Source organism: Cricetulus griseus, chromosome 2, assembly GCF_003668045.3.
Source record: "Cricetulus griseus strain 17A/GY chromosome 2, alternate assembly CriGri-PICRH-1.0, whole genome shotgun sequence".
Lineage (NCBI taxonomy): Eukaryota > Metazoa > Chordata > Mammalia > Rodentia > Cricetidae > Cricetulus > Cricetulus griseus.
Genome location: NC_048595.1, coordinates 53,303,111 through 53,330,671, shown reverse-complemented (window position 1 = coordinate 53,330,671; position 27,561 = coordinate 53,303,111). Strand labels below are relative to the sequence as shown.

The 27,561-nt window shown below is 42.2% G+C and overlaps 1 protein-coding gene across 8 annotated transcripts in view; it reads left to right on the top strand.

Moving 5' to 3' along the window:
* The window catches only part of Fggy (FGGY carbohydrate kinase domain containing), a 388,993-nt gene that overhangs the window by 30,159 nt on the left and 331,273 nt on the right, over positions 1-27,561 (top strand). For 7 of the 8 annotated variants that reach the window (XR_004768192.1, XM_027400435.1, XM_027400440.2 and 4 more), the window contains 3 exons: positions 5,748-5,962; positions 17,663-17,774; positions 22,499-22,650. Coding sequence is in view for 7 of the 8 variants with exons in the window: in XM_027400440.2 (XP_027256241.2) it covers positions 5,748-5,962; positions 17,663-17,774; positions 22,499-22,650 (479 nt within the window). In the remaining variant the exon portion in view is untranslated. Of the gene's footprint in view, positions 1-4,571; positions 4,869-5,747; positions 5,963-17,662; positions 17,775-22,498; positions 22,651-27,561 lie in introns of all 8 variants that reach the window. The other variant, XM_027400437.2, reaches the window with a different exon arrangement.

The window sequence follows — 27,561 nt, the reverse complement described above, 5'->3', positions numbered from 1 at the left end:
TACTCCTCCTCACTCTGAAAGCAGGCTTTGGAATTGCCCTGGCTTAGTCTGGAATCATAGCCTCTGTCTCTGCTATACCTTAGGGTCTTCTTGGAATACATCAACTCATTTCCCTGAGAAATAGGGCCCCCAGTTGCCTAGTTGAGAGGGCTACAGTAAGGAGTAAATAAAATCATGAAGTCAGGTAGGCAATTTGCAGGGGAGAGCTCAAGAAAGACTAACTTTTGTGGCATCTGTTATTGTTGTTATTGGAGTTACCAAAGGTTTGATTTTCAGATGAATGTTGTGGAAAGTGCCACAAACTCACCATTGTAGGCTGGGGTTCAAATCCTGGGCCTGGCTTTTGCTGCCTGTCTGCTTTGGGCAGATTACTCCTGCCACTGAGATATAAAGTAATGAGTGATAGATTTACTACTTTCTTGAATTCGTTTCTGTAGTATGATAAGCTCTTGATGGAAACAAGCAACACAATGATGATCCTAACCCCTTCTTCAATTAGAAAGGGAATATTACTTCCTTCAATTAGAAAATATTATTCCCTAATTAGAAAAGGAATAGTGTTTCTCTGTTTCTTAGGTCTTTGTTTCTTTAGGTACTGATTAAGTTTGGAATTCAGGATACAGACAACTGTACTTGTAACCGAGGGACAAAGGGCACGGAGTAGGAGGGGCAAGGGACTTGCTTTAGTCTCCTGGCAGTTTTCATACCATGCAGATCTGGTTTCAGGGACTCTTGGTGCTCAAGGGCTCAGTCTTGCTTGATTTCAGGTTCCAGGTGTGGAAACAACTTTTAAAGAGATTAAGACCACAATAATGGAGAAATGGTGAACCTGAATGTTGAATTAGGATCTCTTTCTTAGACAAACATGAACGGAGAGGCTGTGGCAAATACTGCTGGGAGAACACCTCCATGGCTCCCAAGAGGGCTATAGCATCCTATAGAATACCTAGTAATACTTTATGGAAGTTGGAGGGTTTCTAGATCGAGGCACTCTGGTGTTGGGAGGACAGTCTTAGAAGGTGGACAGCCTAGCTTCTGGTTAGCTAACCTCAGCACAGTAGGCAAGGGCCCTTAATACAGTCCTCCGCAAGTCATCATTTAGTAACGGAAGGCTATCCAAAGGCAGCAGGGCATCTTAAGACAGGTTAAGGGCTTGAGAGGGTATTCTCACCGTCTTACTTGGTGGTTGCATGAACTATTGGAGTATATTGCTTCAGCTAGAACTCTCCAATAAAATGGTGATGGTAATAGTTGTCTCTTCACTGGTTTTCAGGATCAGGAAGCAGCAGTGCAAACAGGCTGCTTAGCAGATTATCAGATACATAGTAAACATGGCGCCTTTTATTATCCCCCTAATGATGGTTTCTTATGATACTCAGTTCATTCACTGGGTCGCAAGCACTTGTTGAATTTCTGCTTTGTGACAGGCACTGGCTATCCTACAGAAACAAGGGCACAGTTTGAGGTAACTATAATGGTTATACTATACTTTCCACATAGTGTGAGCGCTCTCTTGAGGGTAGGTTCTTTTCCTAGATTTACAGTCCAGTCTAGAGCAAGCCCACACCGGGAGTGTGGAAATCATTCTCTTATTTTTCTTGGTGGTGGATGATAAGACATTGTTCTATTTACAAAGGAATGAAGTATCAGAAGGAACCCAGGGCTAGGTCCATGGGGAATCTCTCTTGCTTGGCATTGTCAGAGTAGCAAGAAGCCGGAATGTTCCTGACCAGGTATAAGACAGAAGTTTTGTAGAGATTCTTCATTTCCCATTTATTTTCTGGTTTCTCTCAAGGTTTGGAATAGTCTTTTAAAGTTTTAGGTAAGAGCAGATGCTGTTGGCAATCTTGGGTCTGTGGTGTGGTAACTAATGCTGCCAGCTTGACAGAACCTAAAATTACCTGGCCTCTGGGTATGCCCATGGGATTCATCTTGATTGCTTTAGTTGAGGTGAGAAGACTGTTCACAACGAATAACACCACTCCCTGGCTGGGATCCTGGACCATGTCAATGGAGATCGGATGCTGAGCAGTAGTGTACATTCACTAACTGCCTGTGTTCCAATTGTGGGTTCAGTGTGACTGTTTGCTTCAGGGTACTACAACCTTGATTTCCCCATCATGATGATGGCTTAGACCTCAAGCTGTGGGCCAGAATAAATCCTTTCTCCCATAAGATGCCTCTGTTAGAGTGTTTTACTACAGCAGTGGAAGAGTAGATAAGGTACATGGGAAGGAGCTGCTTCCCCAAGCTTTCACAATGGCGATGGTGGAAGCAAGAAGAAATGCATGTAAATTGAGGTGCCTGCAGCTGGTGGCATGTGGGCGGAACAGTTGGCAAGGGCCCTGTGAGGCAGGGCATCCTCTTGTATTGTCCATCACCTTGTCATCCGCAGAGTGCTAACACCCTGATTATTCCATCATATCCCATGAAGAAAGAAATCCTACCAGTGGATTCCAGGATACCATTGACTGTAAGAATCACTCTGATTTCAGGGAAGCTACATATGAAAATAAAAATCTTCTCTTAGAATGCAGCTGTAAAACATTCTAAGAAAATACTTAACTGATCGATACAGAGATTCGAATAAACTAGCAAGCTGTGAGATGTACTGATGTGTGCATAATAACTGTGGTAACTGACAGAGCAGAGGCAGGACAATGGGCACACCATGCCTCTGGGAAACCTTCTAGGTTTCTGTAAACACACCTTATGATGCATATACAATGTTCACATCACCTAATGCATTTCTCAGAAAGCAACCCTTTTAAGTGACACAAGCCTGTATAAGCACAGACTAAGAAATTCAAATAAACTATGGATCTATTATTATTTTTTTTCTATTGGTTCACTGATTCAGGAGTTCATTCAACAAGCCATTATTGAAAACCAGTTATAATCCTGACACTGGAAGGAAGTGGGGATGCAGAAATCAGTAAATTTCCCTTTTTATTCGGGTTCAGTCCAATAAGGGAGATAGACATAGAAACACACCACAAAACAAAACAGAACAAGACAAAAACTGTGGTCCAGAGTGACAAAGTTTGAAATGAAAGTATAGATACTGTACTGCATTGGCAGCCTTTGTACGTGTGCAAGAACAGCAAGAAGCCCCCCCCCCTTAGGTAGAGGATAGAATTGGGGAGGGAAGATGTGAGGAACCCAAGCAGAGCAGAGCACAAGTGTACTTCCAGGACTGTGAGGATATTTAGGACCCCACTTCGGGGTGAGGTGACAGGGCAGTGTTCATTGGGGTTGAGAAGCTCACAGAGGGCCTCACTTGTTGAAGACCTCAGGCTGTCTTCTCTATAGTAATAGTATTCTGCTGTTTTGAGAAAGAGCCTAGCAGAGTAATCACTACAATGTCCATCAAGGCTTGATCCTGGAAAACTGACTGGGGATACTAGGAAATGAAAAGCTAGACACACAGATGCAAGTAAGAAAAAGCCAGAACTGGGTGGGCTGTGCACTCTGATGGAGATACATCAGCAGTGTTGCTGAATTTTCTTGTCTCTGCCTGGTCCCGCAGCTGCCTTACCCCAAATAAGCATGCAAAGACTTATATTAATTATAAAGCTGTTGGTTGCTGGCTAGGGCTTCTTATTGTCTATCTCTGTTTTAATTATTAACCCATTTCTATTAATCTAAGTATTTCCACATGGTCTTACCTTGCCAAAGAAGGGTCTGGACCTGTTACTCCTTTGGCGGCCTACATGGCGGCTGTCTCTGGCGGGCTCTTTCCGCCTACCTTTCCCAGAATTCTCCTTATCTCCTAGTTCTGCTTGTCTTCCTGCATTATTCATCAACCAATAAGAGAAACATATATACAGAAGGACATCTCTCATCACCAGCAGTGTCTGGGCTTTGGATGTGAGGGGTTATTGTATACAGTTGTAGGAGGATGTGTTATTGTATACAGTTTAGTGGTAGGTGGGGCTGCATTATATAGCTGACAGAGAAGGCAGGCTTAGTTAATCTTGGTAGGGGAGTCTCTGTAGGGCAACAGTCTCAGGTTGTATACATCTAGGAGGAGGAAACTGCAGTTGACATTTTCTTATGGACAGGTGAAGGCTTTCACATTCTCATGGGTCTGAGGAATTGCCTGTCCTTAACATGGACATACTCATGTCAAACAATACACATTCATTCAGGACTGCCTTTACTCCCTATCAAACTACTAAGAGAAAGCAGGGAGGATGGGACTAGATGCTCAGCATTTATCTGTTTCATTTAAAATTTTGTTTTTGTTGGTTAATAACTTAAAGAGAAGGTGCCACTGCTGAGTGTCTGAAGGAATGAATTTGAAAACTGGCACTCATCTTCATATGGGCTTTTGAGGGAAGAAAGCCAAGGAGACAGGAGGACCCACCTGCTGAGACTGGGAACCCTCTCAGGCTCAGGGGGAGGCAGTGAGCTTCATTACTCTTGCTTCTCCATTTTCTTCTTCACCTGCCTCCGAGCCACAGGGAGCAAATGCAGATGGGAAATCATTATGATTAAGGCAGAAGCTACCAGTTTTAATGAAGTTGTTTTCCCCTCTTTTGTTCTTTTTTATTGGAATAAATATCCAGGAAGCAGTAACTGAACATCTGCCGGCTGACTTGTTTTAGAATCCCCAAGAGCCATGTGGCTAAGGAACCATCATTTCTCTGAAGTCGAGGGTGTACATTGCTGCTCAGGTTAAAGTTGGACCACAAGAGCTCTGACTGCCTGGCTGGCCAGGAGGACAGCTGTGCTGTGCCAGTGAAGTTACTGTCTGGAGGCTGCACCACTTGAGACTGGAGAGTGAGAGCCCTGGGAGATGACTGTGCCATGTGGCTCACCCTGTGAGCAGCCCCATGGGCCCAGGGATTCCTGAGGGTTCCCAGGTCAGGTTTCCTTGTAACTCACCAGGGGTCTGTCAGGAAAACAGATCATCTAACACACTCTTGAACCTGTCTCTCCTGGGTCTCCTCCCAATTCCCAGTCAGTTCATGATGGCTGCGGTATATCTGTTTCTTCTCAAAACCATTATGTCAAGCCTCTGAGGACGAAAAAGAGGCAGCCTGAGGCTCAGGGTTGCACAGGTAGGGAGTTCAGGCCTAGCTGCTCCAGTGAAGCATGGGAAATGCCTTTTGTTTGCAGGCATTGGTTTTCCTGTCAGTGTCACATGGCATCACCATCATGATGGATGTTTGCTCTTTAGGACCTAGTGTGTGGACCTAGTGTGAAGCCAAAAGCTGCTTGCCTTCTAGAGTCTTCCCTGCTCCAAAAGCATAACAGAGACTTCTTTGTACTTTTCTCCAATCAGAGAGAAGAGAGGAGAGCATGTTGGTGCTTTCATTGCTTGTCATAGGATACCTACCTGCGAGGTGGATTTGCTGCATTACTGACAAGGAAATGAGGCTTCTTTTGTCCCAAGGCTGCTGTTTTGTAGACTCAAATTCCCAGGATAAAAATCTGTCTCTTCTGGCTCCGTCTCTGTCTCCTACTACCCTCTCATTGTTCCAACTTTGCTTAAGCCGTCATGTTCTCAGGTGCCTAATTTCTGACTCCCTTCCAGGAATGGGAATGACATGTGTTGTTAGATGTGCCCACTCTTTGGCCATCTTGCTCAGTGCCTACAAAACCTTTGATTAGATAAATAAATAATAAACAGGTCACATTCAGGGAGTTGGATTCCCTTTTCTGTCCAGTTTGAAGATGTTTCTTGGCTGTCTGTGCAGGCCTATTTGTCTTCACATAGTGTTTTCACTTGTTCACCCCAGGCAAAGGAACCATGATGTCTGGTGGAGACCAGGAGCCAGGTCACTATTATGTGGGCATCGATGTTGGAACAGGTAGTGTGCGTGCAGCCCTGGTAGACCAGAGAGGAATACTTCTGGCTTTTGCAGAACGGCCAATTAAGAAGTGGGAGCCACAATTCAACCACCATGAGCAGTCCTCAGAGGACATCTGGGCAGCGTGTTGCCATGTCACAAAGGTAAGAGCCAAACCATGGCATCTCGTCCTTGTGCATGCTCCTTTTACTAGGCAGTTTTGTATGTGTACACTTGGGTGTTCACAATATCTTAGGGTAACTGCAGGCACAGAGCTGGATGATGTAGGCTTTGGCTTTCAGAAGTAAACGTTCCAGATACTGGGAGTGCCAGACAGCTGACATGTGCTGGGTGGACTGCTCCAGCCAGTACATGTAGCTAGAGCTGACTCTGAGGGCACGGGGGGGGGGGGCAGGGAAGACAGGGTGGAGGATGCCGAAGCCTGAGATGTAGAAACGGGGATGTGAGAGTCATACCCAGTGTGCCTCTATTGTATGCCAGTGTGTGAACATGCACTTTGGTCAAACCTTTGTGACTGCCTTACAGCTAGTACTACCACCATTTTATTTTTATCTGCAAAGAATGGCAAAAGAGAGTGCTAGCCAGCTCCCCTGAGCTCAGGTAGTAGTTAGTCAGTGACTGGCAGCTGCAGGGTGGAAACCTAAACATCTGACTCGTATTAACAAAGAGCTTGTGTCCTCCAAATTGGACACACAAGGGGCACTGCATTCTGGGCAGGAGAAACAAGAGTATCCCATAGGGGCAGGAAATTATGGCCTGCTCTAAGAAAGCTGGGCATCTTCCTATGAGCCCCACACAGGCTAGGGTAGAGTGGCCTGTGATAAGGCTGGGCTTGCTGGTTTCAAGAAGGAAGTGATGCTGGCTGTGACTAGTTTGTATTTGAGGTCTGTGCTCTTCAAATGTCTTTATATTTTGATGATTATTAACAACAGGCATTCTTTAATCTCTCTATTCCCTGGAGGAGAAAATGAATTTCTGAGTTCTGTTCCTTCTCCCTCTTTCTAGTTGAGATCCTTAAATATTCATGAGGTGCTTGGTAATTTTCATCTGGACAGTCCTCTTTTTTTTTTTTTCTGTATTGATTGGTCTGCTTAAACTTTGATGAGCTCAGGGCAGCTGTTAGTGCCACCGGAGAAAACTGCACAGGGGTGGGTTGGGCCACCCAAGCACTCTTCAGAAATCAAAGAGGGGTCATCATCTCTTCTGCCTGTTTAATTTTCCTCTTCTCTCCCTGCTTCCAGCCCCTGCATCCATGAAAATCTTCTGCTCTTTACCCTTGGGTCTCTTTTGTTCTTCCAACGTTCTTGCCATTAAGGAAACTGTCAAGAAGAAAATATAGTTCCCCAATGAAGAGCTCCCTTAAAGCAGGTCTACCCCTGCACAGCTTGGTTTAATGGCAGACTTTTAATCATCTCCCAGTGGTGGCCAGCTCATCTTTTGTGTCAGCCCTCATAGCCACAGAAGTGCAGAGCATTAGTGCTCAGCCATGCCTCTGACTGCAGTAGATCTGCAGAAAGCCCATGGGCCTCTCACATGTGTGTGGAGATGTGGCAGTGTGCCTGGAGTAGGGTTTGTCTCATGCAGAACCTCATGCAAGGAGGAGCTGTAAGGAGGAGGCATTTTTGACACATTAAAGTATGTGTTCTGCAGTTGAACTGCCTGAGTGCGAGTCCCTGTTCTAGCATTGTTTAGCTAGTGATCTTGGACTAGCTACCATCTCTTGTTTAGTTTCCTTCTCTGTAAAAGAAGATTAATAAGGGTCCCAAGCTTGTTAAGATTGCTATGGTGATCAAATGGATTAAAGCATACAAAAGGTCCCGTCAATGTTAGGGGTTAAGCAATCATTGTTGCCTATGGTGGTGATGATAACAAAATGGGTAGAGCTAGGAGAATGGATTTCTGAGACAAAATATATTAGAAGTCCAAGTGCAAGGGGTTAGCTCCCTCTGGTTAGGGTTCCTTCTGTAGAAGACTTTGAAAAGCATTGGTCTAGGTCAGTAGTACTCCACCTTCCTAATGCTATGACCCTTTAATACAGTTCCTCACGTTGTGAGCCCCAAGCATAAAATTGTTTAGTTGCTTCATGACTATAATTTTGTTACTGGTATGAATTGTAAATATCTGATATGCAGGATATCAGATATTTGATTCTCAAAGGGGTCATGATCCACAGGTTGAGAACCACCAGTCTAGGTCAAGGACTGGTGTCCCTTCTGTCCTGTCTATGCTTTCTCACTGACTCCAGGAAGCAGAGATATTGAGAACAGTTGTGGCTTTCCTTTTCCTTGTTTTCCCCACATCCTCTAAGATTAATTTTATCCCTTAGTAGAGTTAATGACAATAAAAGTAGCAGTAATCATGACAAGGTGATGATGATGATGGCAGCTTGCATTCCTTGGTTAACCAATCATGTTGTAGATGCTGTGTTCAATATTTGTGTTCCCATCACTTCATTTGTTAATAGTTTTTCTTCTCTAGAAGATGAAAAAAGAGGGCTTCGAAGTAGTTCAGAAGCAGCAAGAGGTCTTAAGATGATTCAGAGGAAGGTATTGAGGGCCTCACCACCTCTCTCTTTAGCCACTCCCCCTGCATGGAGTCAGAGGTGCTTTAGGGTGCTGGTGTGTGGGGCCAGGAGCTCACCTTGTTAGTTAGTGTAAGCACTGCATGGTAGTGCCTTTACCTGGCTGTTGCTCATGCAGGCCCTTACAATTGGCATGCCTTTGTTGGGCCAGTATCCAGCACACCTAAAACATTCTCTGGAAACATGGAAGTCCTAGGAGACACACACACAACCCTAGGTCTTAAAGTGTACTTTTTGGATCCACAAATCTGTATCATTCCAATGACATAGGAACATCACAACTTCTTAGATTACTGCATTTCTACTGAGGAAAGAAGATAAGCTGAAAGAATCATGTGGCTAATGGTCATTGATGAATGCAGTTCTATTTTGAAATGTATATTTATGTTTGTATATGTGCATTCATGTGCATGATATACATGCTCAGATGGGTGCACATTATTGCACAGGTGTGCATATGTGTGTATATAGAGGTGTGCACGTGTGTGTGTGTGTGTGTGTGTGTGTGTGTGTGTGTGTGTGTGTGTGTGTGTGTGTAAAAGCTGGATGGCAACCTGGAATGTCTTTCCTAAGGAGCAATCCACCTTGCTTTTGAAGCAAGAGTCTCTCCCTGGGGCTTTCACCTAATAAGCTATACTGTCTGGCTATTGAGCCCTAATGATCCTCTTGTTCTCATGCTTGTTACCAACTGAGCCATTTCATTAGCTCCAGATATTGTTATTTTATTTAGCCTGAAAATATTTATGGAGCACCAACTGGATGCTATATTCTTTGTCTAGCACTGGAACTTATATAGAGAAACATCACAAGTTCTCTGCTCCTAAAGATAAAATAGTTTATCTGCATGAAGATAAACCTACGCAAACATGAAGCTAATGAATTTTGTTCTACATTGGTGCGTGCTATATGGTCAATGAAGAGAAGGGCATGTGGGGTTGAGCAGTAATTTTAACTTAGTATATTCATAGAATTGTAGTAAGTTTGCAAAAACTCTTCCATATGAATTCAATTATGCTTACACAGTAAATAGGGGCAGGATTGTTGCTTCCATTTGACAGGTGGAAAGATAAACTGGGGATTAGATAGTTGAATGGCATTTCCAGGGTTCCCAGGTATTGAAGGCCCAGGCTCATATGGGAGAAGTCTGTGTATTCTCTGCTCCCAGTACCTACTGCCCATATCATTTTCAGAGCTAAATACATGTCTTAGCATCTGTGTTACTTCTCTGATCTAGTCTCTTACAGCTAGAGTGATGGTTTCTACATTTAAAGCTACTGTTACTCTTTTGTTTCCAACCCTCAATAGCACCATGATTCTCTCTAGGTCATTCTTGATGTGCTCCTGGTCTGGGTTCCAGCCCCCATCGTCTGTCCTGTGTTCAAATATAGAAACACTCTTCCTAGAGCATCTTCTTGCTTTTGACTGTGTCAGGATCAGAAATTTTGCAGAGGAACAAATGAGAAGGAATGTCTCACAGGACATGGTGGCAGTGGAGAAGACAGAGGGGCATTCAGAACTTCAGCTAGTAGAACGCCGGGACGACTGACATAAATGGAAGTATCTGGTTTTCATTCATTGTTTGTCATCAGGGCACACCACTCTAAACCCCTACACTATGTAAAATTCAGGACTAGATTTTTTTCCCCTCTCACTGGTCACTGCAGGAGGTGTTAGACAATTCTGCCTTGGGGCCTAGGTAGCATGCCCCATATAAGTTGTATTCCTTTTATTGCTCTTCCTGACTCAGGCCCTTCCCCTTGGCTGTATCTCTGCTAAGAACACTGCCCAGATTTAAACAATGTCAGTTGCTTATTCTAGAAAGTCCTTCCTCAAGGCTCCCTTTTTTGAAAACCTACTCCCCCCGTTCCGGCACTTATGATCCTTTTGACCATTCAGCTTGAATAATCAGTGGCTATATTATACTTATAATCGATCATTTATTTGACTCATTGGTTATTTACCCAGGCCAGCAATTCTCAATCTGTAGCTCACAACCTCTTTGGGGGTAGAATGGCCCTTTCATGAGGGTTGCCTAAGATCATGGATATTAACATTACAATTCATTACAATAGCAAAATTATAGTTATGGAATGGTAATGAAAATAATTTTATGGTTGGGAATCACCACAACATGAGGAACTGTATTAAATGGCCGCAGCATTAAGAAGATTTAAGAAACACTGACCTATACTAAAATGTCATCTCCTAAAGAGCAGGGATTAAGGAAAAAAATTTTACTCTCCATTGTTTCCCAAATCCCTGTATGAACACTGCCTGACCTAGAAGGACTTGATTGTGCTTTCTAGGGACTAACTGACTGAGTGTGTGGATTGTTCAGGTAATAGGATGATGGGACCCAAGGGCATCTGATATCACATAACTTTATGCATGCCTGTGCAACTGACAAAGACATTCAAATCCATATTTGAGAGAGTACAGTACCAGCCCCCCTGGGCCTCTGCTATGAGCTGGATTCTGTCCATGGTGCCCTGGGGCTTTCACCCTGCTTTCAACAGAGCTTGAATATAAAACTAGATCTGCACACGCCCAGTTCTCAGTGTGTGTGTTGGGGGCTTCTTGGGAATGCCAAAGCTACACCCAATGTGGCAGAGCTTGCTGATTTAAACCACATGCAGGATTGAAGCCATTGCCATAGTAAGAGCAAAAGATGCACAATCCTGCTGCTCCAGAGCTGTAAGTTGACAGTAGTTAGACATGGATCAGTTTCCCAGATGAAGCTTCAGCAAACCCCGTCCCTGGAAATTCTTTATAAGAATGATATGATTTGTCTCTAGCAAGGGAAATCTCTTTCTGCCAGATTTCTGGAGTGAGTTTACTACACTTTCTTCCTCCACTAACAAGACTATAAATAAGAGTTCATGGCTGAGTCCCAGTGGCCTTATGGTAATGTGACCTTGAAAGCAGCTCTCTGGAATAGGCTAGGAGGGGAAGGGGGGAAGGGGGCGTCCCTTGGCGTAGAAAGGTATGCTTGTAAGGTATATGCTTGTAAGGCTAGCTATCTAAGTCAGACTTAATGTATAACACCATTATTTTATCAATTCCTGTAAGAGGCCCCTTGTAGAAGTGGAGACATGGAGATTTTACCACTGAAAAGCTGTGATTTGAACCCAGGGCATTGTAGACCTCAGGGGAGATTTCATAAAATAAATTGAGAAACCATTATCTTTGCTTTTAGTAAAAAGGTACACTCATAAATCCTCACAAAGATTTGAGTCTGCAGTTTGCTGCTGCTTCCTCTTTGCCTATCATTTGTACTTGTGTTCATATCATAGAACATGCTGTACTTTGAGCATGAAACACCTTAAATAGACATAATTTGATAGGCTCTCTGCCTTGCATGGAGGTGCTCTGATTCTGCAGTATTGCAAGCCCCCAAAGCCTGCAGTCTTTCCCTGTTTGGTCCCCTTATTTCCAGGAAACCAAGACTCAGAAAGACTGAGATCTGTGCAAAAGTGGTAGAGTTGAAACCAAGAGGAGGCTGACTGTCGGATACTCTGTTCTATGCTGCCTGCTCTGGGATTTCATTGAGTCATCCATATTTTCTCAAACTTCTTCTTTTGGCTGACTTCAGGCTCTGGGACATGGATGAACTCATTGATGTGCACTCTGGGGACAGAGGCCAACAGAGCCACACAACAAGGAGATTTTAGGACTGGTTTGTCACTGATGGATGTCCTATGTAACCATAAATGCATAATATATTAAGTTTTTCTTTTAGTGCATTTTATAAGAATTAAATTCAAGAAACTAAATCATGCACATGACATAGTAGATGCTGTATATGGCAACATATGAGTGTATGTTGCTACCATTACTTCAAAAATAAAATACTGCCTTTGTTGGAATCTGTAACAATTGTGTGTAGTTTTTTTTGTGGTGCATATTAAATACTAAGAAATGGTATCCCAGATTGCAAGTCTAATAGTTACAACAGGGCAAAGTTCTGCATGTTGAGATGAATTTAAAACTCCAAGTCCAGGAAGCCTGGGGAGGTGGCTTAATAGAACAAGTGCTCCGTGTACAAGCATGGAGATCTCCAGGGACACACATAAATGGTGGGTGGAGCAGTGTGTTCCTATGACCCCAGCTTTGGGTATTGGGGAAAGTGACAGGGGCATTCCAATGTCTCTCTGGCCAGCCAGCCTAGCCAAAATGTCAAACCTCAGGTTCAGTGGGAGACACTGTTAACAAAAATGGTGGACAGTAATAGGAGAAAATTCTCCTCACATTCAAGTATGTGCAGATATATCTGTACATACATATGCTGCATTCACACATATGATTCCAGCCGGACATGAGAAGCAGGAAAGTAGGACAGAGAGAGAGAGAGAGAGAGAGAGAGAGAGAGAGAGAGAGAGAGAGAGAGAGAGAGAGAGAGAGAGAGAGAGAGAGAGAGAGAGGGAGGGAGGGAGGGAGGGAGGGAGGAAGGAAGGAAGGAAGGAAGGAAGGAAGGAAGGAAGGAAGGAAGGAAGGAAGGAAGGAAGGAAGGAAGGAAAAAAGCCCTCGGCAAAATCTATATAAAGAAAAGCAGATTAACATAAGAACTAAGATAAGGCTGAGCATTCAAAACTAATAAGTCTCCAGGTCATGAATTGGAAACTGGTTGGTGGCCTGGTACAATATAGTCACCAGCAAAGGCCACTAACCTGGGCCTGTTTGAACCACAGCTTCAATTGCTGTGGAACCCTTTGTTGGTGAAAAGAGGGAATGGAATCCTGAGGTAGCTTTGAGCACTGATCCCAGGGAGAGTGCCCTGGGCATGATCCCTGGCATGGATTTGGCAATCTTTGTCTTTGAGCTTGTTACAGGAGTGTTGACTCTGAGGTTTTTGAAATACCCTAAGGGCCTCTACAATTATGTTGACTCTCTGTTAATCTCTTTAGCAAATCATGCACGTTGATCTTGGTTTTTTTTTCATTGTTCTGTCCCTAATTAAGGTACAAATTTTTGTGACGATGGCTAACATCATTAACCATTAGGGGGATACAGTTGAAAATCACAATCAGCTTTTGCCAGAGTAGTCATGTTTTGCATTTGTGCCTGCAATTCTTGAAAGCTTTGCTTTCCCAGTGTTTCTTTAATATTTGACATGGGATCTATACATTAACTTGAAGAGATTGCCATCTTAACAATGTCAAATTTTCTGAGCATGGCTTGCTTCTTCATATGTACCCCTTATAGCAGTGTTCTACTGCCTCAGGGTATAAACCTTGGATTTCTTTTTACTCAAAGAATATTTTGTATTATTTGACAATTTTATATATGTATATATGTGTATATGTATACATGAAGAGACACCATGACCATGCCAGCTCTTATAAAGAAACCATTTAATTGGGATGGCTTGCTTACAGTTTCAGAGGTTCTGTCCTCTGATGGGGAGCATGGCAGTGTGCAGGCAGATATGGTGCTGGAGTTGAGAGGGCTACATCCTGCAGGCAACAGGAAGCTGACTGTGTCATTCTGAGAGAAGCTTGAACAAAAGAGACCTCAAAGCCTGACTTTGCAGTGACATATTTCCTCCAACAAGGCCCCACCTCCTAATAGTGCCACTTCCTTTGGGGGCCATTTTCTTTCAAACTACCACACAATGTGTCTTGATCATGTCCAACCCAAATACCCCCATTCCACTCCATTTGAATCCCCCAAATTTTTCCTCTTTCCATCTTTATTGTTCCTTCCTCCTCTTCTTTATAATCCACTGAGTCCAGTTAGTCCTGTGTACATGCAAATAGTTGGGGGATCACTTCCCAGAGCTGGGAATGAGCAATCTACCAGCATCTACCCCCTCAAAAATGACTCCTCTGCTTCTGGCAGCAACCAATTGCCTGCTCCTCGGGGATGGGTAGGGTCTCGTGTGCATACTGATAGGCTCCATTTTATAGAGGAACCAAAACTGCTATAACTTCATGAATGTAATAGTCATGTCATATCCAAGGACAGCATCCTACAGCACTTACTCCCATCTTACATTCTTTCTGCTCTGTCTTCTGAGATGTTCTGAGTCTTGGGGGAGTTTGATATAAATCAGCCCTTCAATCTTGATCTTGAATATTTTTATGTTGTTATTAAGGGATTATTTTCTTGATTTTATTTTTGATATGTTAGTTGCCACCATGTAGAAATGCGATTGGTTTTTATTTGTTATTTTATTCATAATCTTATTATATTTGCTTATTAGTTCTAATAGCTTTTTAAAAGTTTTATTTTTAAGTGTGTGTGTGTGTGTGTGTGTGTGTGTGTGTGTGTGTGTTGTTCACATGAGTGCATGTGCCCTTGGAAGCCAGAGGCATCAAATCTTCCTGGAGTTGGAGTTACACGCAGTTGTGAGTCACATCAATTTAGATGTTTGGAACCGAACCCAGGTCCTCTACAAGAGCAGAAATTGCTCTTACCCCATCTCCCTGGCCCCTGTAGTAATTTTTCAGGTTTTTTTTTAAATCGTATTTTTGCATTTTCAGCATGTGAAGTCATATCATTGGCAAAGAAATACTTTTAGTTTTCTCCTTCTAATTTTTATTCCTTTAATTTATTTTTCTTCTTTTATTTCATTGGCCCTGGATGCTAGCCCAGGTTGGGTAGAAATGTCCTTTCTGTGCATCTATTGGGAGCAGTAATGAATCTTACGATTAGTTATGATGTTAGCTCTGAGTTTTTCTGATACTTTGTTTTTGTTTCTGTAACTTCCATTCTGCTTTTAGTTTTCCATTTGTTTATTGTTTTTTGTTTTGAAGGAGTGTTTTGGAGTATTTGAGGTTATAATTTTATGTTTGTGCTGTATTCTGTTAAGATATGTCTTACATTAATTAATGATTGTTAAGCCACCCTTGCAAATTCTGGGGTATCCAAATTACACAAGGATATTAGTTTTGTGTACTGTAGGATTTGGTTTGCTTGTATTTTGAAGACTATTTTTATGACTATGATTTGACAAACACTTTTCTGTAGTGCCCTTCCTAATGTCTTTCCAATTGATATTAATGCAATGCCCACTATGTAGGATTTGGTGGAAAATGCTCTCCTCTTTGTTCTGTTCTATATGTCTGACATTGGTAACGGTTCCTCCTTAAATGTTCTGTAAATTTCTCCAGACAAACTACTTAGACCTGGAGTCAAAATTTAATTTTCTATGTTTTAAGCTTAAATTTTATTTTTCAAAGAACACGCTTCTCAATTTATTATGTAGCTTTGATCAATTTCCATAGCCATCAAATGGTTTTTATTGATGAATTTATTCAGTATTTGTTTTCTTAGGAATATTTGTTGATCCTGTCATAGCACTATGCCTAGAAATTTCTTCTTTGTGTCTCTTTTTAGCTTCTGTATTCTACTGTATAAATACAGCATGATTTATTTGATAAAACATAATTTATTGGGTTTTTAAATCTATTGTTAGCAAGTAGCCATATTATATATGACTTTATTTACTTAAGGTCATAATTTTCTAAGATATGTTTCCAAAAGTGATATTGCTGGGCCAATAGTTCTAAGTATATTTTAAGGCACTGTCAAATTACTTTACAAATTTGTACCCAGTAATTACTTTGCTATAACAATATTCAAGTAGGGTTACTTCTAAATTTCTTTTTAATTCTTATTGATGTATGTTCATTATGGACAACAATGGGTGTATTGTGACGTTTTCACACACGTATGTAATATGTTTTGATCTTATCACTCCGTACCACTTTTGCGGACCCCCTTCCCTCTTTCCAACTACTCCCTCTTCTACTGTCCTATGCTCTTCTGTTCCTTTTTTCTCCCCCTCCTTCTTTTTTGGTGACTAAATGAATTTAATTAACCATTATCTGTTCATAGATGCTTTAAGAGGAGTGGAGCCACTACTCTATACAACTAACCTTTAACATTTTCACAAATATAAGAAGAAAAATTCCTATTTTATTCTCATTGCTTAATTGTAGTACAATTGGAAACTTCATACACTTTGACCTTTGCTTTATATTATTTTCAGTTAGATTGCTTGTCTTTTTCTTATTAATTTATAGGTTCTTTAATATTTCAGTGATATTAAATTTTTTTTAGAAAATGAATGATTGTTTTAAAATTTCAGAATTTTTATGATATCATGGATTAAAGGTCTCAGTTGGCTTCATCATAAAACTTCTCTTTTGGTTTTTCAGTATTGGGAATTGAATTCAGGCCCTTGTGCATGTGGTGCAGGCACTCTACCACTGAGCTACATCTTGAACCCAACTATAACGTTTTCTAAAGAAGAATTTCTAAAAGTGTATTTTATGTGTATGGGTGTTCTTCCTCAATGTACCATGTGCATCCCTGGTGCCTGCAGAGGTCAGAAGAGTGAGTCAAGTCCCTTGGGATTGGAGTTACAGATGATTATGAGTCACCATGTGGGTGCTGGGAACTGATCTCAGTGAGCAGCCAGTGCTCTTAACCCTTCAGCCATTTCTCTTTTCCCAACTATAAGGTTTCTGTGATGGAAACCTGGGGACTTTGACTTGTTTCAGGAATAATTTCCCTGTCAGCATATCTCATTTAGGATGACAGCTGTGGGGGTTCTGCTGCTGGAAGCCCCACTCTGACTTTTGGAGTGAAGGGACCAGCTTCCCTTTTGGCAGCCATAAGGGCCGAACACATGCTCTATGACCTTGTCTTAGTCACTAGAAAGTCAGATGCCTGCCTCATGACAAGGAACCAATCAGAAGTTAGCTGGTGGCGCTATGCTTTACGACCCTGGGTGTACTTTACGGACAAGTACACAGCAATGATGCAGAGCATAGCAACCACCCTGGGAGGGCCTATGGGCCATAACAACCAGTTGACCAATCAACACAGGGCAATCCCTCCAAGGCTGGAGGCACACCAATCGTAAGCCTGTGCATACCCCTAGACACTCCCCTTACGCTGTTCTGTAAAATCTCTTGGGAGGCCCTAGGAGCCGTCTTTTGCTAGCCATTCTTCATGGCAGGTGGGTGAAAGACCCGAGCTAACATGGGGTTAGCTTGTTAAATTACAATAAAGCCTCATGCAATTTGCATCAAGCTCTCGAGTCCTCCTGGTGATTGGGGTGACCACGGTCGTGGCCTGGGACCCCGGATACCTGAGTTTTCCGGGGGTCTAACAGGAGAACTGTTTTAAATGAATAGTGATACTAAACTTTTTATGACATGTTTTAGGTAATTTAAAAAGTTTTGCTTTCATTTCCTTATAGTAGTAACTTGCCTTCAAGGTCTTTATATTTTTTTGCTTGCTTTTAAAACAGAAAATTGTTCAAGGAATTGATGTACACCGAATCCGAGGACTTGGGTTTGATGCCACGTGTTCTTTGGTTGTCTTGGACAAACAGTTTCATCCTTTACCAGTAAACCATGAAGGTAGGACTGCTCTTGTCCCTTCCTCTTCAGGCTGCTGCAGAAGGTAGTGTGATGTTTAGGATTTTAAATGCCAAGAATCCTAAATTTCAAGGAGTCCATACTATCTGGCCTACTAAAAATTACATTTTCTTTGTAATTCTGGTTGGGGCATTGTTGTCAACTGGACATCTTTTCACAAGCTAATATTCATGAGGCTTATCTCCCAAAATGCATATGTGCTTGGCTTGAGTGGAACGTTAGGTTTGTTTTGTTTTGACAATGAAATATTCCAGTAGAAGTCATCTAAGGGGAGAAGGTTTAGCTTGCAGCTCACATTACATAGAGGCAGGGAAGTCACAGCCACAGGAACTTGAAGCAGCTGATCACTGTATATCTGCAGTCAGAAGACAAGAGCAGCAAGCATGTGTATAAGCTGCTTCTCTCCCTCTGCCCCTCTCATTCCCTTCAGGGCCTGCCCCTTGAGACGATGGTCTTGCCCACATTCAGGGTGGATCTTCCCAGGATAACTAACCCAATGAAGAAAAGCCCTCACTGACAAGCTCAGAGACCCATCCCCCAGGAATTCTGAATTTCTCAAGTTGATAATTAACACTGACCATCACATGTTTTATCAACCTTAGTTTCCAAGGTATTTCTGGCAGTGCAGATTTTCTGGGTACAGGTGAATGGACAGTAAAAATATTACAAGAGACATTAGCCGTGGAAGACCTTGCCTCCTTCGTAAAGCTGCTGAGGAGTGTATCTGTCTCTCTGCTCAGCATCCTGCTCCCAACTGTGTGCACCCCTCTGCTCACCATCCTGCTCCCCACTGTGTGCATCCCTCCTCTGCTCACCATCCTGATCCCCACTGTGGATAGACGTGTTAAAAGTACTTCATTCAAAGCAGAGCTCAGTGGCAACTCTGTGAAGTGGAATAATGCCATTCTTCCTAAAATATTAAAATATGCCCATTCTTCAACTGCATCCAGCTGACTCGACCCCCCAACACCTTCTTGACTTTCTACAGATTATGTTAAGGGTGGATTTTTATCTGAGGTGGATTATAATGTTCTTGAAAATGAAATTAGAATTTTAAAGGTGCTTTTAAAGTTTCTTTTGAAAACCTTTTTCTACCTTCAGGGTGGAGACCAAGTTGTGGCTGGACCAAGTGCATATCAGGCAGATAACTCTGAAAATCATTAAAACCAAACCCGCAAGAGTGGCAAAAGTGTGGCTGTCTTTAGATGTTAAGCAAAGACGAAAAACCAACACAGATTAAGGAGAACTGTTTAAGAACAGTAAGCATTACTGTGGGAAATTTAGGCCCACCATTTGCCTTTTAAAAACGTCCTTCTTACTTGGAAGGTCAGCCAGGTACTTGTTCTTTCTCCCCCTGCAGACACCTAGCTGTGTACTCAAGCCTAGTTCTGACTGCTCTCTTAGTGATGTTTTGGAGAGGGAGTACCCAGTGGTGATAATTGTAGGTGGTGAAGGGAGTTTGGACATAGGTTGCTGTGTGCAACAATAATTAATATTTAGATGGTTTTATTCATATTGTGTTATTATTATTATTATTATTATTATTATTATTATTATTATTATTATTTTGCTGTATGCTGGGAATACAATACATCTTGAGTGAGTGTTCACATTTTTAAATGCATGAGTAGTGAGTAAGGATGAATTTCCTGCTCTAGTCCTATCTTCTGGAACTGCCTCAAATTCCCTTAAAATATGTTATGTGTCTGGGTGTGTGATTTGCTCTCCATGCTGTTCCTGCTATGTCCCTTCCTTCTCTTTCCCTTACTGTGGTTGAGCAGTGACCAGGCATTTTCAGAATTAAATAAGGCTTGTCTGTGTGTGCAGCCCTAGACTCAGCTCAGGCGAGACTCCTCTAAGCAGCTCTTCTGTGTTCCCATGGCTTTTTTGTGAAAGGAACAGAGCACCAGCACCTCTGCTGTACCTGGCCTGTAGAAGCAACAAAAGACTAAACAGACTTTCAATTGGACCCTTTATGTGTGACTTTCTAGGAGAACTGCAAAAAGATTAACCCTCCAGTTTTTGTCTACAATGAAAAATGAATTGCAATGAATATTCAATTTTTAGTGCATAGTTCTGACTGTTGTAGCCAGTTCACTGGCAGCAGCTGCTGCTTCTTGTTACCACAGTTGGACATTTGACAGCAGGCTTTTCTATCTTATAGCCGTCTACCCACCACACATTTAAACAACACCCAGCAGGCCTGTGCACCTGTGCAAGCATCAGTGGTTCCTGGTAGGACGTGAATATCATACAGGCAACATGTGTATCTTGGTCTGAGAATCAGACCCTGAATTAGTTCTGTTATGCCAGAGAACCATTTTGCTTCTCATGAAAAATGCTTTCTAACGTTCTGGTGCTAGATCTTTGTTTCATTTGTATTTTTTCAAGGCTATGTGAGACTTCAAATTTTCCTAGTCAGAGAAACCAGTGAATGATCTTTACTTTGTAATTTCTTTAGCTATCTTCTTAGGTTGGCTATTTTAACTAAAAGTTATTTTCAAGATACAGAAAAATAAAATGATAACACAATAGACTTTTTGAGACTCACTTCATAGGGTAAAGAAGAAAATTAGTCATATTTGAAGGTAGAGGTCCTTTTTTAAAAAAAGAAAAAAAATACTGTTTGCAATTCAGGGCTTCCCGACATACCCATTCTAATTGCACATAAACAGGTGTCTCTGTGCCACGACTTTATGTATCCACGTCTGCAGTGAGCACACGATGTATTGGGATTTAAAATCTCCCCACTAGCACATTGATTCTTGTGCGTTGCCTTTCTCAGTTTACTTGTTCTCCACACAGGTCTGGTTTCACAGCATACCTCATGGATTTCCGACTGCCCTCTGGAAATATCTTCAAATATAGAGTCTTAGTTACCATTGCAAAATCAGAATAATGATCTGGAGGGTTGTTCTGCTGATTTAATGAGATGGTGTGTGTGAAATGACTAGCACAGTAGGTGATACATAGGCACATTAAATACCTGTCACTAGCAAGATAAGAAGTTCTATAGTCACTTCACTACTCAATTAATATGTGAGAATGATGGGCACATATCATGGCTGGGACTCAGTAGTATTGCACTGATAATATATATCCTGGGTGTTCATGCTGATTTCTCCACATTGAACCCTGGGAGGCATGCATCTTAGTTTTTGTCAACTTGACACAATCTATAGTCTCTTGGGAAGTGGGAACCTCAACTGAGGCAATACCTCCACCAGATTGGCCTGTAGGCATGTCTGCATGCCATTTTCCTGATTGTTGATTGATGTGGGAGAGCCTGGCTCACTATGGGCAGTACCACTGCTGGGCAGGTGAATTGGAAGGTATGAGAAAGGTAGATGAGCAGCAAGTCTTGGAGATCGTTCCTGCGCCTGCTCCTTTTGAGTCTTGCCCTGACTTACCTGAGTGATTGACGGTGATCAGGACATGTAAGCCAAGCAAATCCTTTCCTTCCCCAGGTTGCTTTTGGACACGGTGTTTATCACAGCACCAGAAAGCAAAGTAGAGCAGGAGACATCAGAGATGGTTAAAGGAAGAAGGCTTGCCCATTTATACATTGTGTCATGAATTCATAGAAGCCAGGAAGAAAGGAAGAGACAGCTAGCTACCCTGGTGTACATCAGGGAGAGTTAGAGTCAGAAGGATATAGACTCCTTTTCTAACTGGCTTATAGTTGCTCCTCGTGACTTTCCCCTGGACCAGCCAGGAACAAGGCACTAGGTGTGCCTTGCTGTGCATTGTCTCCTAGTTAACACATGATGGATTTCAGTCAGTCTCTCTGTGCTCTTAGGTAAGGTGTTGGTATCCGATTATAAAAGATGTGGACCCTGAAGCCAGGGGGCTAAATGAATAGACTATATCTCCTCCTGCAACCTGAGTCAGCACTCCGATTCAGAACTCATGTGCATTCCACTCTTCCAAGCCAAGCAACAGAATGAGAAAAATACACAGACATGAGCTCATTTTAATTCAGTTGACTGGAAAAATAAACAACTAAGGAGAAGGATATAATTGTCCTTGTGTAGTTGTAAAGTATTTGTCCATATGTAAGGGTATCCATGACTAGGACAAAGTATCCCCTTAGCCCTATTTCATAGACTCCTTTCTCAACAAGAGGGCTGGGAAAGGAAGGGCAGAAGTTGCATGAGAATGAATGGTAATGCAATTGACTGACAGATCTCAACCAGGTGTAATGTTCAGTTAAAAATATTATTTAGCATTGTGGTATGTCCATGAATGTGAGTTTGTGCATATGGAAGACTTCTAACCCTGGGGTGTGGTCAAGGAAGACACTGCTGGAATGACAACGAAAGGCTTGGAGAGCAGGGTCCTCACAGCCTTGCTGTGTACTTCCATTTTAAATTAAATTTATTAATTCATTTTGCATTTGCTTATTTATTTAGTGTTTATATGTGTGTGTGGGGGGTCTTGTGACATATGTGTGGAGGTCAGAAGACACTTGCAGGAGTTGATTTGTTTCATCTACTGTGTGGGTTCTGGGGGTCAAACTCAGGTTGTCAGGCTTGGTGGCCAGTGCCTTTACCCACCAAACCACATCCTCCACTCCCACTGTGTTCCTTCTTGACACATGAATCACTGTTGAAATTGTGTTGTGCTTTGCCTAGGATCCATCATTGTTCCTTTGAAGTGGAAAGAAAATACAACATGTCTATGCATGTGTCTCTCGTGTCTTCTAGGGGATTCCTATCGAAACATTATCATGTGGCTGGACCATCGAGCAGTCAGCCAGGTTCACAGGATCAACAAGACCAAGCATGATGTCCTTCAGTATGTAGGTGGTGTGATGTCTGTGGAGATGCAGGCCCCAAAGCTCCTCTGGCTGAAGGAGGTGAGTGGGTTGATGAGGGAGGGGCACTAACGGTCATAGAGGGGCTCCTCCATTGTGGACTAAGAGTGCCCTGTCAAGTCTGCAGTGTTTGATTTTCCCTGGACAGTCAGGAGAGGCTGAGCCCATCTTCTTGTTCAGGCTGCAGTTCATCTTTCTTTTTCATACGCAGGTGTCAGGCACTGTGGTATCCTACATAGCATCTCCTTGAACCCTATCACCCTATGCAAGACTGTTTTCCTAGTTTTGAGACAGAGCTTTTCTGTGTAGCCCAATTTCATCTCAAAGGTCAAGATCCTGCCTCCACTTTCTGAGTGCTGGGATTACAGGCATGCATTATCACATCCAAGTGATTTTTCTTTTCTTATAGTGTAATATCTCTTTTTGTAGGCTGGAAAACTTAAGTCCATTAAGAGGAACCATATCACCACAAGTGACACAATAAGTATGCAAGAGAGCAAGGATTTGAACCTGAGACCACTTGACTCCAAAACCAATTCTCTTAATATACTGTGTTCTGTTGGAGTTCGGAGAGGTTAATTGCCATTCCAATTAGAAAGTAGCAGGGCTGGGATTTAAATCCAGTTCTTCTGACCAGAGTCTTCTTTGTCTACATACTCTTAGCCCCATGTTATTCATCTTTGGCCTTGTTGACATTAGAGATATCGCTTTCTCATTTTACCTGCCCTTGAGTTTCCCTGCCATTGAGTGATATGGTGATCTTGGTCAAATCTCTGGCAGGTGGTTTCCATTTCCAGATGTTAGCACTCCTTTATGAAGTGTGGAAAATGGTGATGTCAGCTTAATGGCTCCCATCAGAGATGGATGGGTGAGAAAGTTCACCTCCTCTGGGAACCTTGGACTTAAAACCCCTAGGTGGTCTGCTGCACAGAAAATCCATCAAATGAGCAAGAGTTGGTGTGATTCATTACTGCCTCTGGAGTTCCAGGTGGGATGAGTCATCAGTTATTCAGATTGTATATAGAGATGGGTAGAGTAAAGTAAGGGAATTTGTGAAGGTGCCCCAGCTTTGTGAACATGGAATAGGCATCCAGGCAGCAGGAGGGCCATATTTATCAAAGCAGGTCTGGCTTGCTGTCTGTCTTGTCAATTTAAATCTGCAGAAAGCCGTGTGTGGTTCCTGAGTTTGAAAACAGTCTCTCTCGGGAGTCAAGGGTATTTTGAGAATCTGATTGTGCCTCTGCCCCCAACAATTGTATGCTTTTGGTAAAGTCATTCTTATCCCAGGACTTCTCTTTTTTCTTCTATGCATTGAGTGAGTTGTATCAGTTCAGTTTTAAGACTTAACCCACATGAGCTGAAACACACATCAGAAAACAGAACTGCTGGCACTGCCACTCACTGTTAGCTTAGTCCTAATAAGTTCTGCCTGTTGTTAGCGTGTGACACTGAGACATAGAAGGACATCTACTTTTCCAAGCACATGATTTAACCAGGATTTTTGTTTTGTTTTGTTTTGTTTTTCGAGACAGGGTTTCTCTGTGCAGCTTTGGAGCCTATCCTGGCACTCGCTCTGTGGATCAGGCTGGCCTCGAACAGAGCTTTCTTACCCACCATGGAAGCCTCTAGTGGCTTTGCTACTAAGATAAATAATACCCACATGTACCCTGGCCCAGAAGATAGTATGTGATGCCATTTATGTCCTTGCTCATATTTCATATTAATTCATACACAGGGATCCAGTCAGAGTTCTTCAAACACAGCTGGCTCTTTGCACTTCAGTCTTGGCTGGGGAATGGCAGATTGTGCTCTCCTTTCAGATGCTTGCCCATTTGACTTGTTAATGGAGAGATTGGGAGCTAGGAAACGGTTTCACACCTACAAATGTTGAGGAATATCCAAAAGAATATTTTGTGGCACGTGAAAATTAAGGGAAGCTTAGTGGCTGTGACTAAAGCTTTACTGGAACACAGCCACAGCCACTCATTGTTGTATTGTCTGTGGCAACTGTTTAGTTGGTTACACCTGAACAGCCAAGACAGAAACTATCTGGCCTACAAAACCAAAACTATATTTGGTTTGGACCTGGAAAGAAAACATTTGCTGGCCTCATTGGTGTTGATGGTGCCCTTCCTCTGCCTAGTGTGTTCTGTGCAGCCGTGTAGCTTGTCATTAGGTCCTGGCTGTCCATGTGCTTCCTTGGAAGGCCTTTTCCTCTAATCAGAAGGCTTTTACCATTTACACCCTTCCCAGTATAGATCTATCTACATTGTACACGACATGTTATTATGCCAGTTCCCATGAAGGTTTCTATTGTGTTTGCTTTCTCTGACCATTGTAACCCTCAGGTGGATGGAGAGCATATGGAATCCATCTGTTCACTGCTATGCCCCTAACTCTTGGCAATGCAAAGGTTTTGAATAATTTCAGTGACCTGATAAGGTGCTCCAGGTAAGAACTAATGAGAGCATTGCAGGATAGAGAGACATGGGATATCAAGGACAGGCTGATTGGGGCTGACCACTCTTTCACAATGCAGCCATTTCTGTGGTCCTTTTCCTTAGTCTGGGGTACCATGTCTCAGGGAGGCAGGCTGAGTTAGGAGTTCAGACATCCATGAGTCAGAAGGAATGTACTGGGACAGATGCAGCTCTTGAGCAAAGTCATTCAGATCTAGTCTTGCAATATGGAATTTTAATCATGTCCTTACATTTAAGGTTTGTTTGATTTAGGTTGAAGTGCAACTCTGTAAGAAGAATAATTAGATAAGAGGAAAGGTGCCATTTGAATTTTTTATAGGCCTGAACAGCCAAGATTTTCCATTTGGCCTCAGTGATTCTCTGATCTTCATGAAGGCCAACTATAAATTAAGTTCTCCCATCTTGGAGCATCTGGAGTTGCCTATGTCTATCAACATGAAGTATTGTAGGGTAACAAGATGTACACTACAGGAGGTCAGGAGAGGTAACAGCTGATGCTGACATGGATCCTCACAGCTCCGTGTTAATGTGACAGAGTAGCTTCGACTTTCTAGGACACTTGCAGAGACTGCAGTCTGACTTTTCAGTCACTTCCTTTTCCTGCCATTATCCCCAGAGAATGAAACAAATTATTCAGCCCCCCAAACTCCATCCAATCCCATACTTCTGTTTGCTCTAGGATATACTGAGAAATCATTGTGGGTCTCTACTTGGGACCTAATTAGACCTAGTTTGGTTCTCATGCACCCTTCCTGGCCCCTGTAGAGTCCTGTGAGGATCCTGGGTATTGGTACAGTGGTAGGTAGGCTGTAACTCCTTCCGGCTGAGGGAAGTAACAGTTGAATGTATTGCAGTAGAAACTGTTGAGAAGAAACTCTACTGGGCATCAGAAAGATCTTACTTTCTAATTCTAGTCCAGTGGTTCTCAACCTTCCTAATGCTGTGACCCTTTAATGCAGTTCCTCATGTTGTGGTGACCCCAACTATAAAATTATTTTCATTGCTACTTCATAGCTGTAATTTTACTACTGTTATGAATCATAATGTAAATATCTGTGTTTTCTGATGGTCTTAGGTGACCTCTGTGAAAGGGTCTTCTGACCTCCAGAGGGGTTCTGACCCATAGGTTGAGAAACACTGATCTAGTCCTTTCTGTCAAATAAGAGGCTTGCCATCTCTTTTCCTGGCCTAATTATTCCATTTTTTCTTGATGATGTAATAAACCCTTTATCTTAAGGTTTATTCTAATCATGAAACTTTATGAAAGACAAAAATGTTTATTTCTGGGCTGGAAAAATGGCTCTGTGGTTAAGAGCACTGATTATTCTTTCAGAGTACCCAGGTTCAATTCCCAGCACCCACATGGCAGCTCACAACTGTCTGTAACTCCAGTTCCAGGAGTCTGAACACCCATGGCAAAACACCAATGCAAATAAAATAAAAGTAAATAAATTAAAGCAAAAAAGATTTGTTAAAAATTTTTAAAAGATAGTTATTTCTTAAACTATTTAAAGTACCATCTTCTTTTTTCCCCCTCTCTAAATGACACAATTGAAACTATTGTCTCTGTTAGGTTAGCTTTAAATTTCACATGCAGTCCTAATTCTTCTCACTCCTGATCAAGTACCAGAGCTAATACAGATGTTGAAACTTGGAGAGACACAGTACAGTTCTACAACACTGACAACAAAACGTGTCAAGGATTTGAAGTCCAGCTTATCATGTTTAAATCTTTTTCCTACCACTTACCAATTGTAGGACCCTGGAAAAGCTAAACATACTTCTTGAAGCCTCAGAGCACTGGCCTGTGATGATACTGGCCTTAGAGAATTACTTTAATTTAGTGGGATTCTTGGAACCTGGTTTGTGTAGAAGAAATTTAAATAGTAGTTTCATTTTTCTGCCATTCTATTTATAATTTTTTCTCTCGTGATCGGCATTTCAGCCACGTGGTATCTGTGACTGAGAGAATTCTAAACACTAAAGTGTCTTCCATCATGGATCTGTCCTTTATGAGTGGTGAATGCTGTGTGAGGGGTATGCTTCCTGCTTAGGAGTTAAGCAAGCATGTGAGGCTGTCAGTGACAGCCAGGAAGCAGTATAGGACCAAACTGGCTGATCATCTTCTGTGTATGATACCTGCACAAAGATAGCCAACCCAGAGCCCAGGCCAGACAATCAGTGAGAATCTTGCTCTCCCCGAACTTCACCAGAAACTCCAGCCCTGAAGCTACCAACATTTTATTTTGCAAAGATCATTTAATTATCATCATACCATTCTTGTGATTTTATTTTCCTTGTTTTACAATGAAACATTTTTTTTTCTTGTTTTACAGACGAGGAAAGTGAAGCTTGAAAGAATTAAATGAATTGTGTTCTCTGACTCGTAAAGAAGCCAATGGCCTTTCTGGTTCTATTCACCCATATTCTGTAGGCACCTGCATCAACCTGTATGGTCATCCAAAAGTAGGCT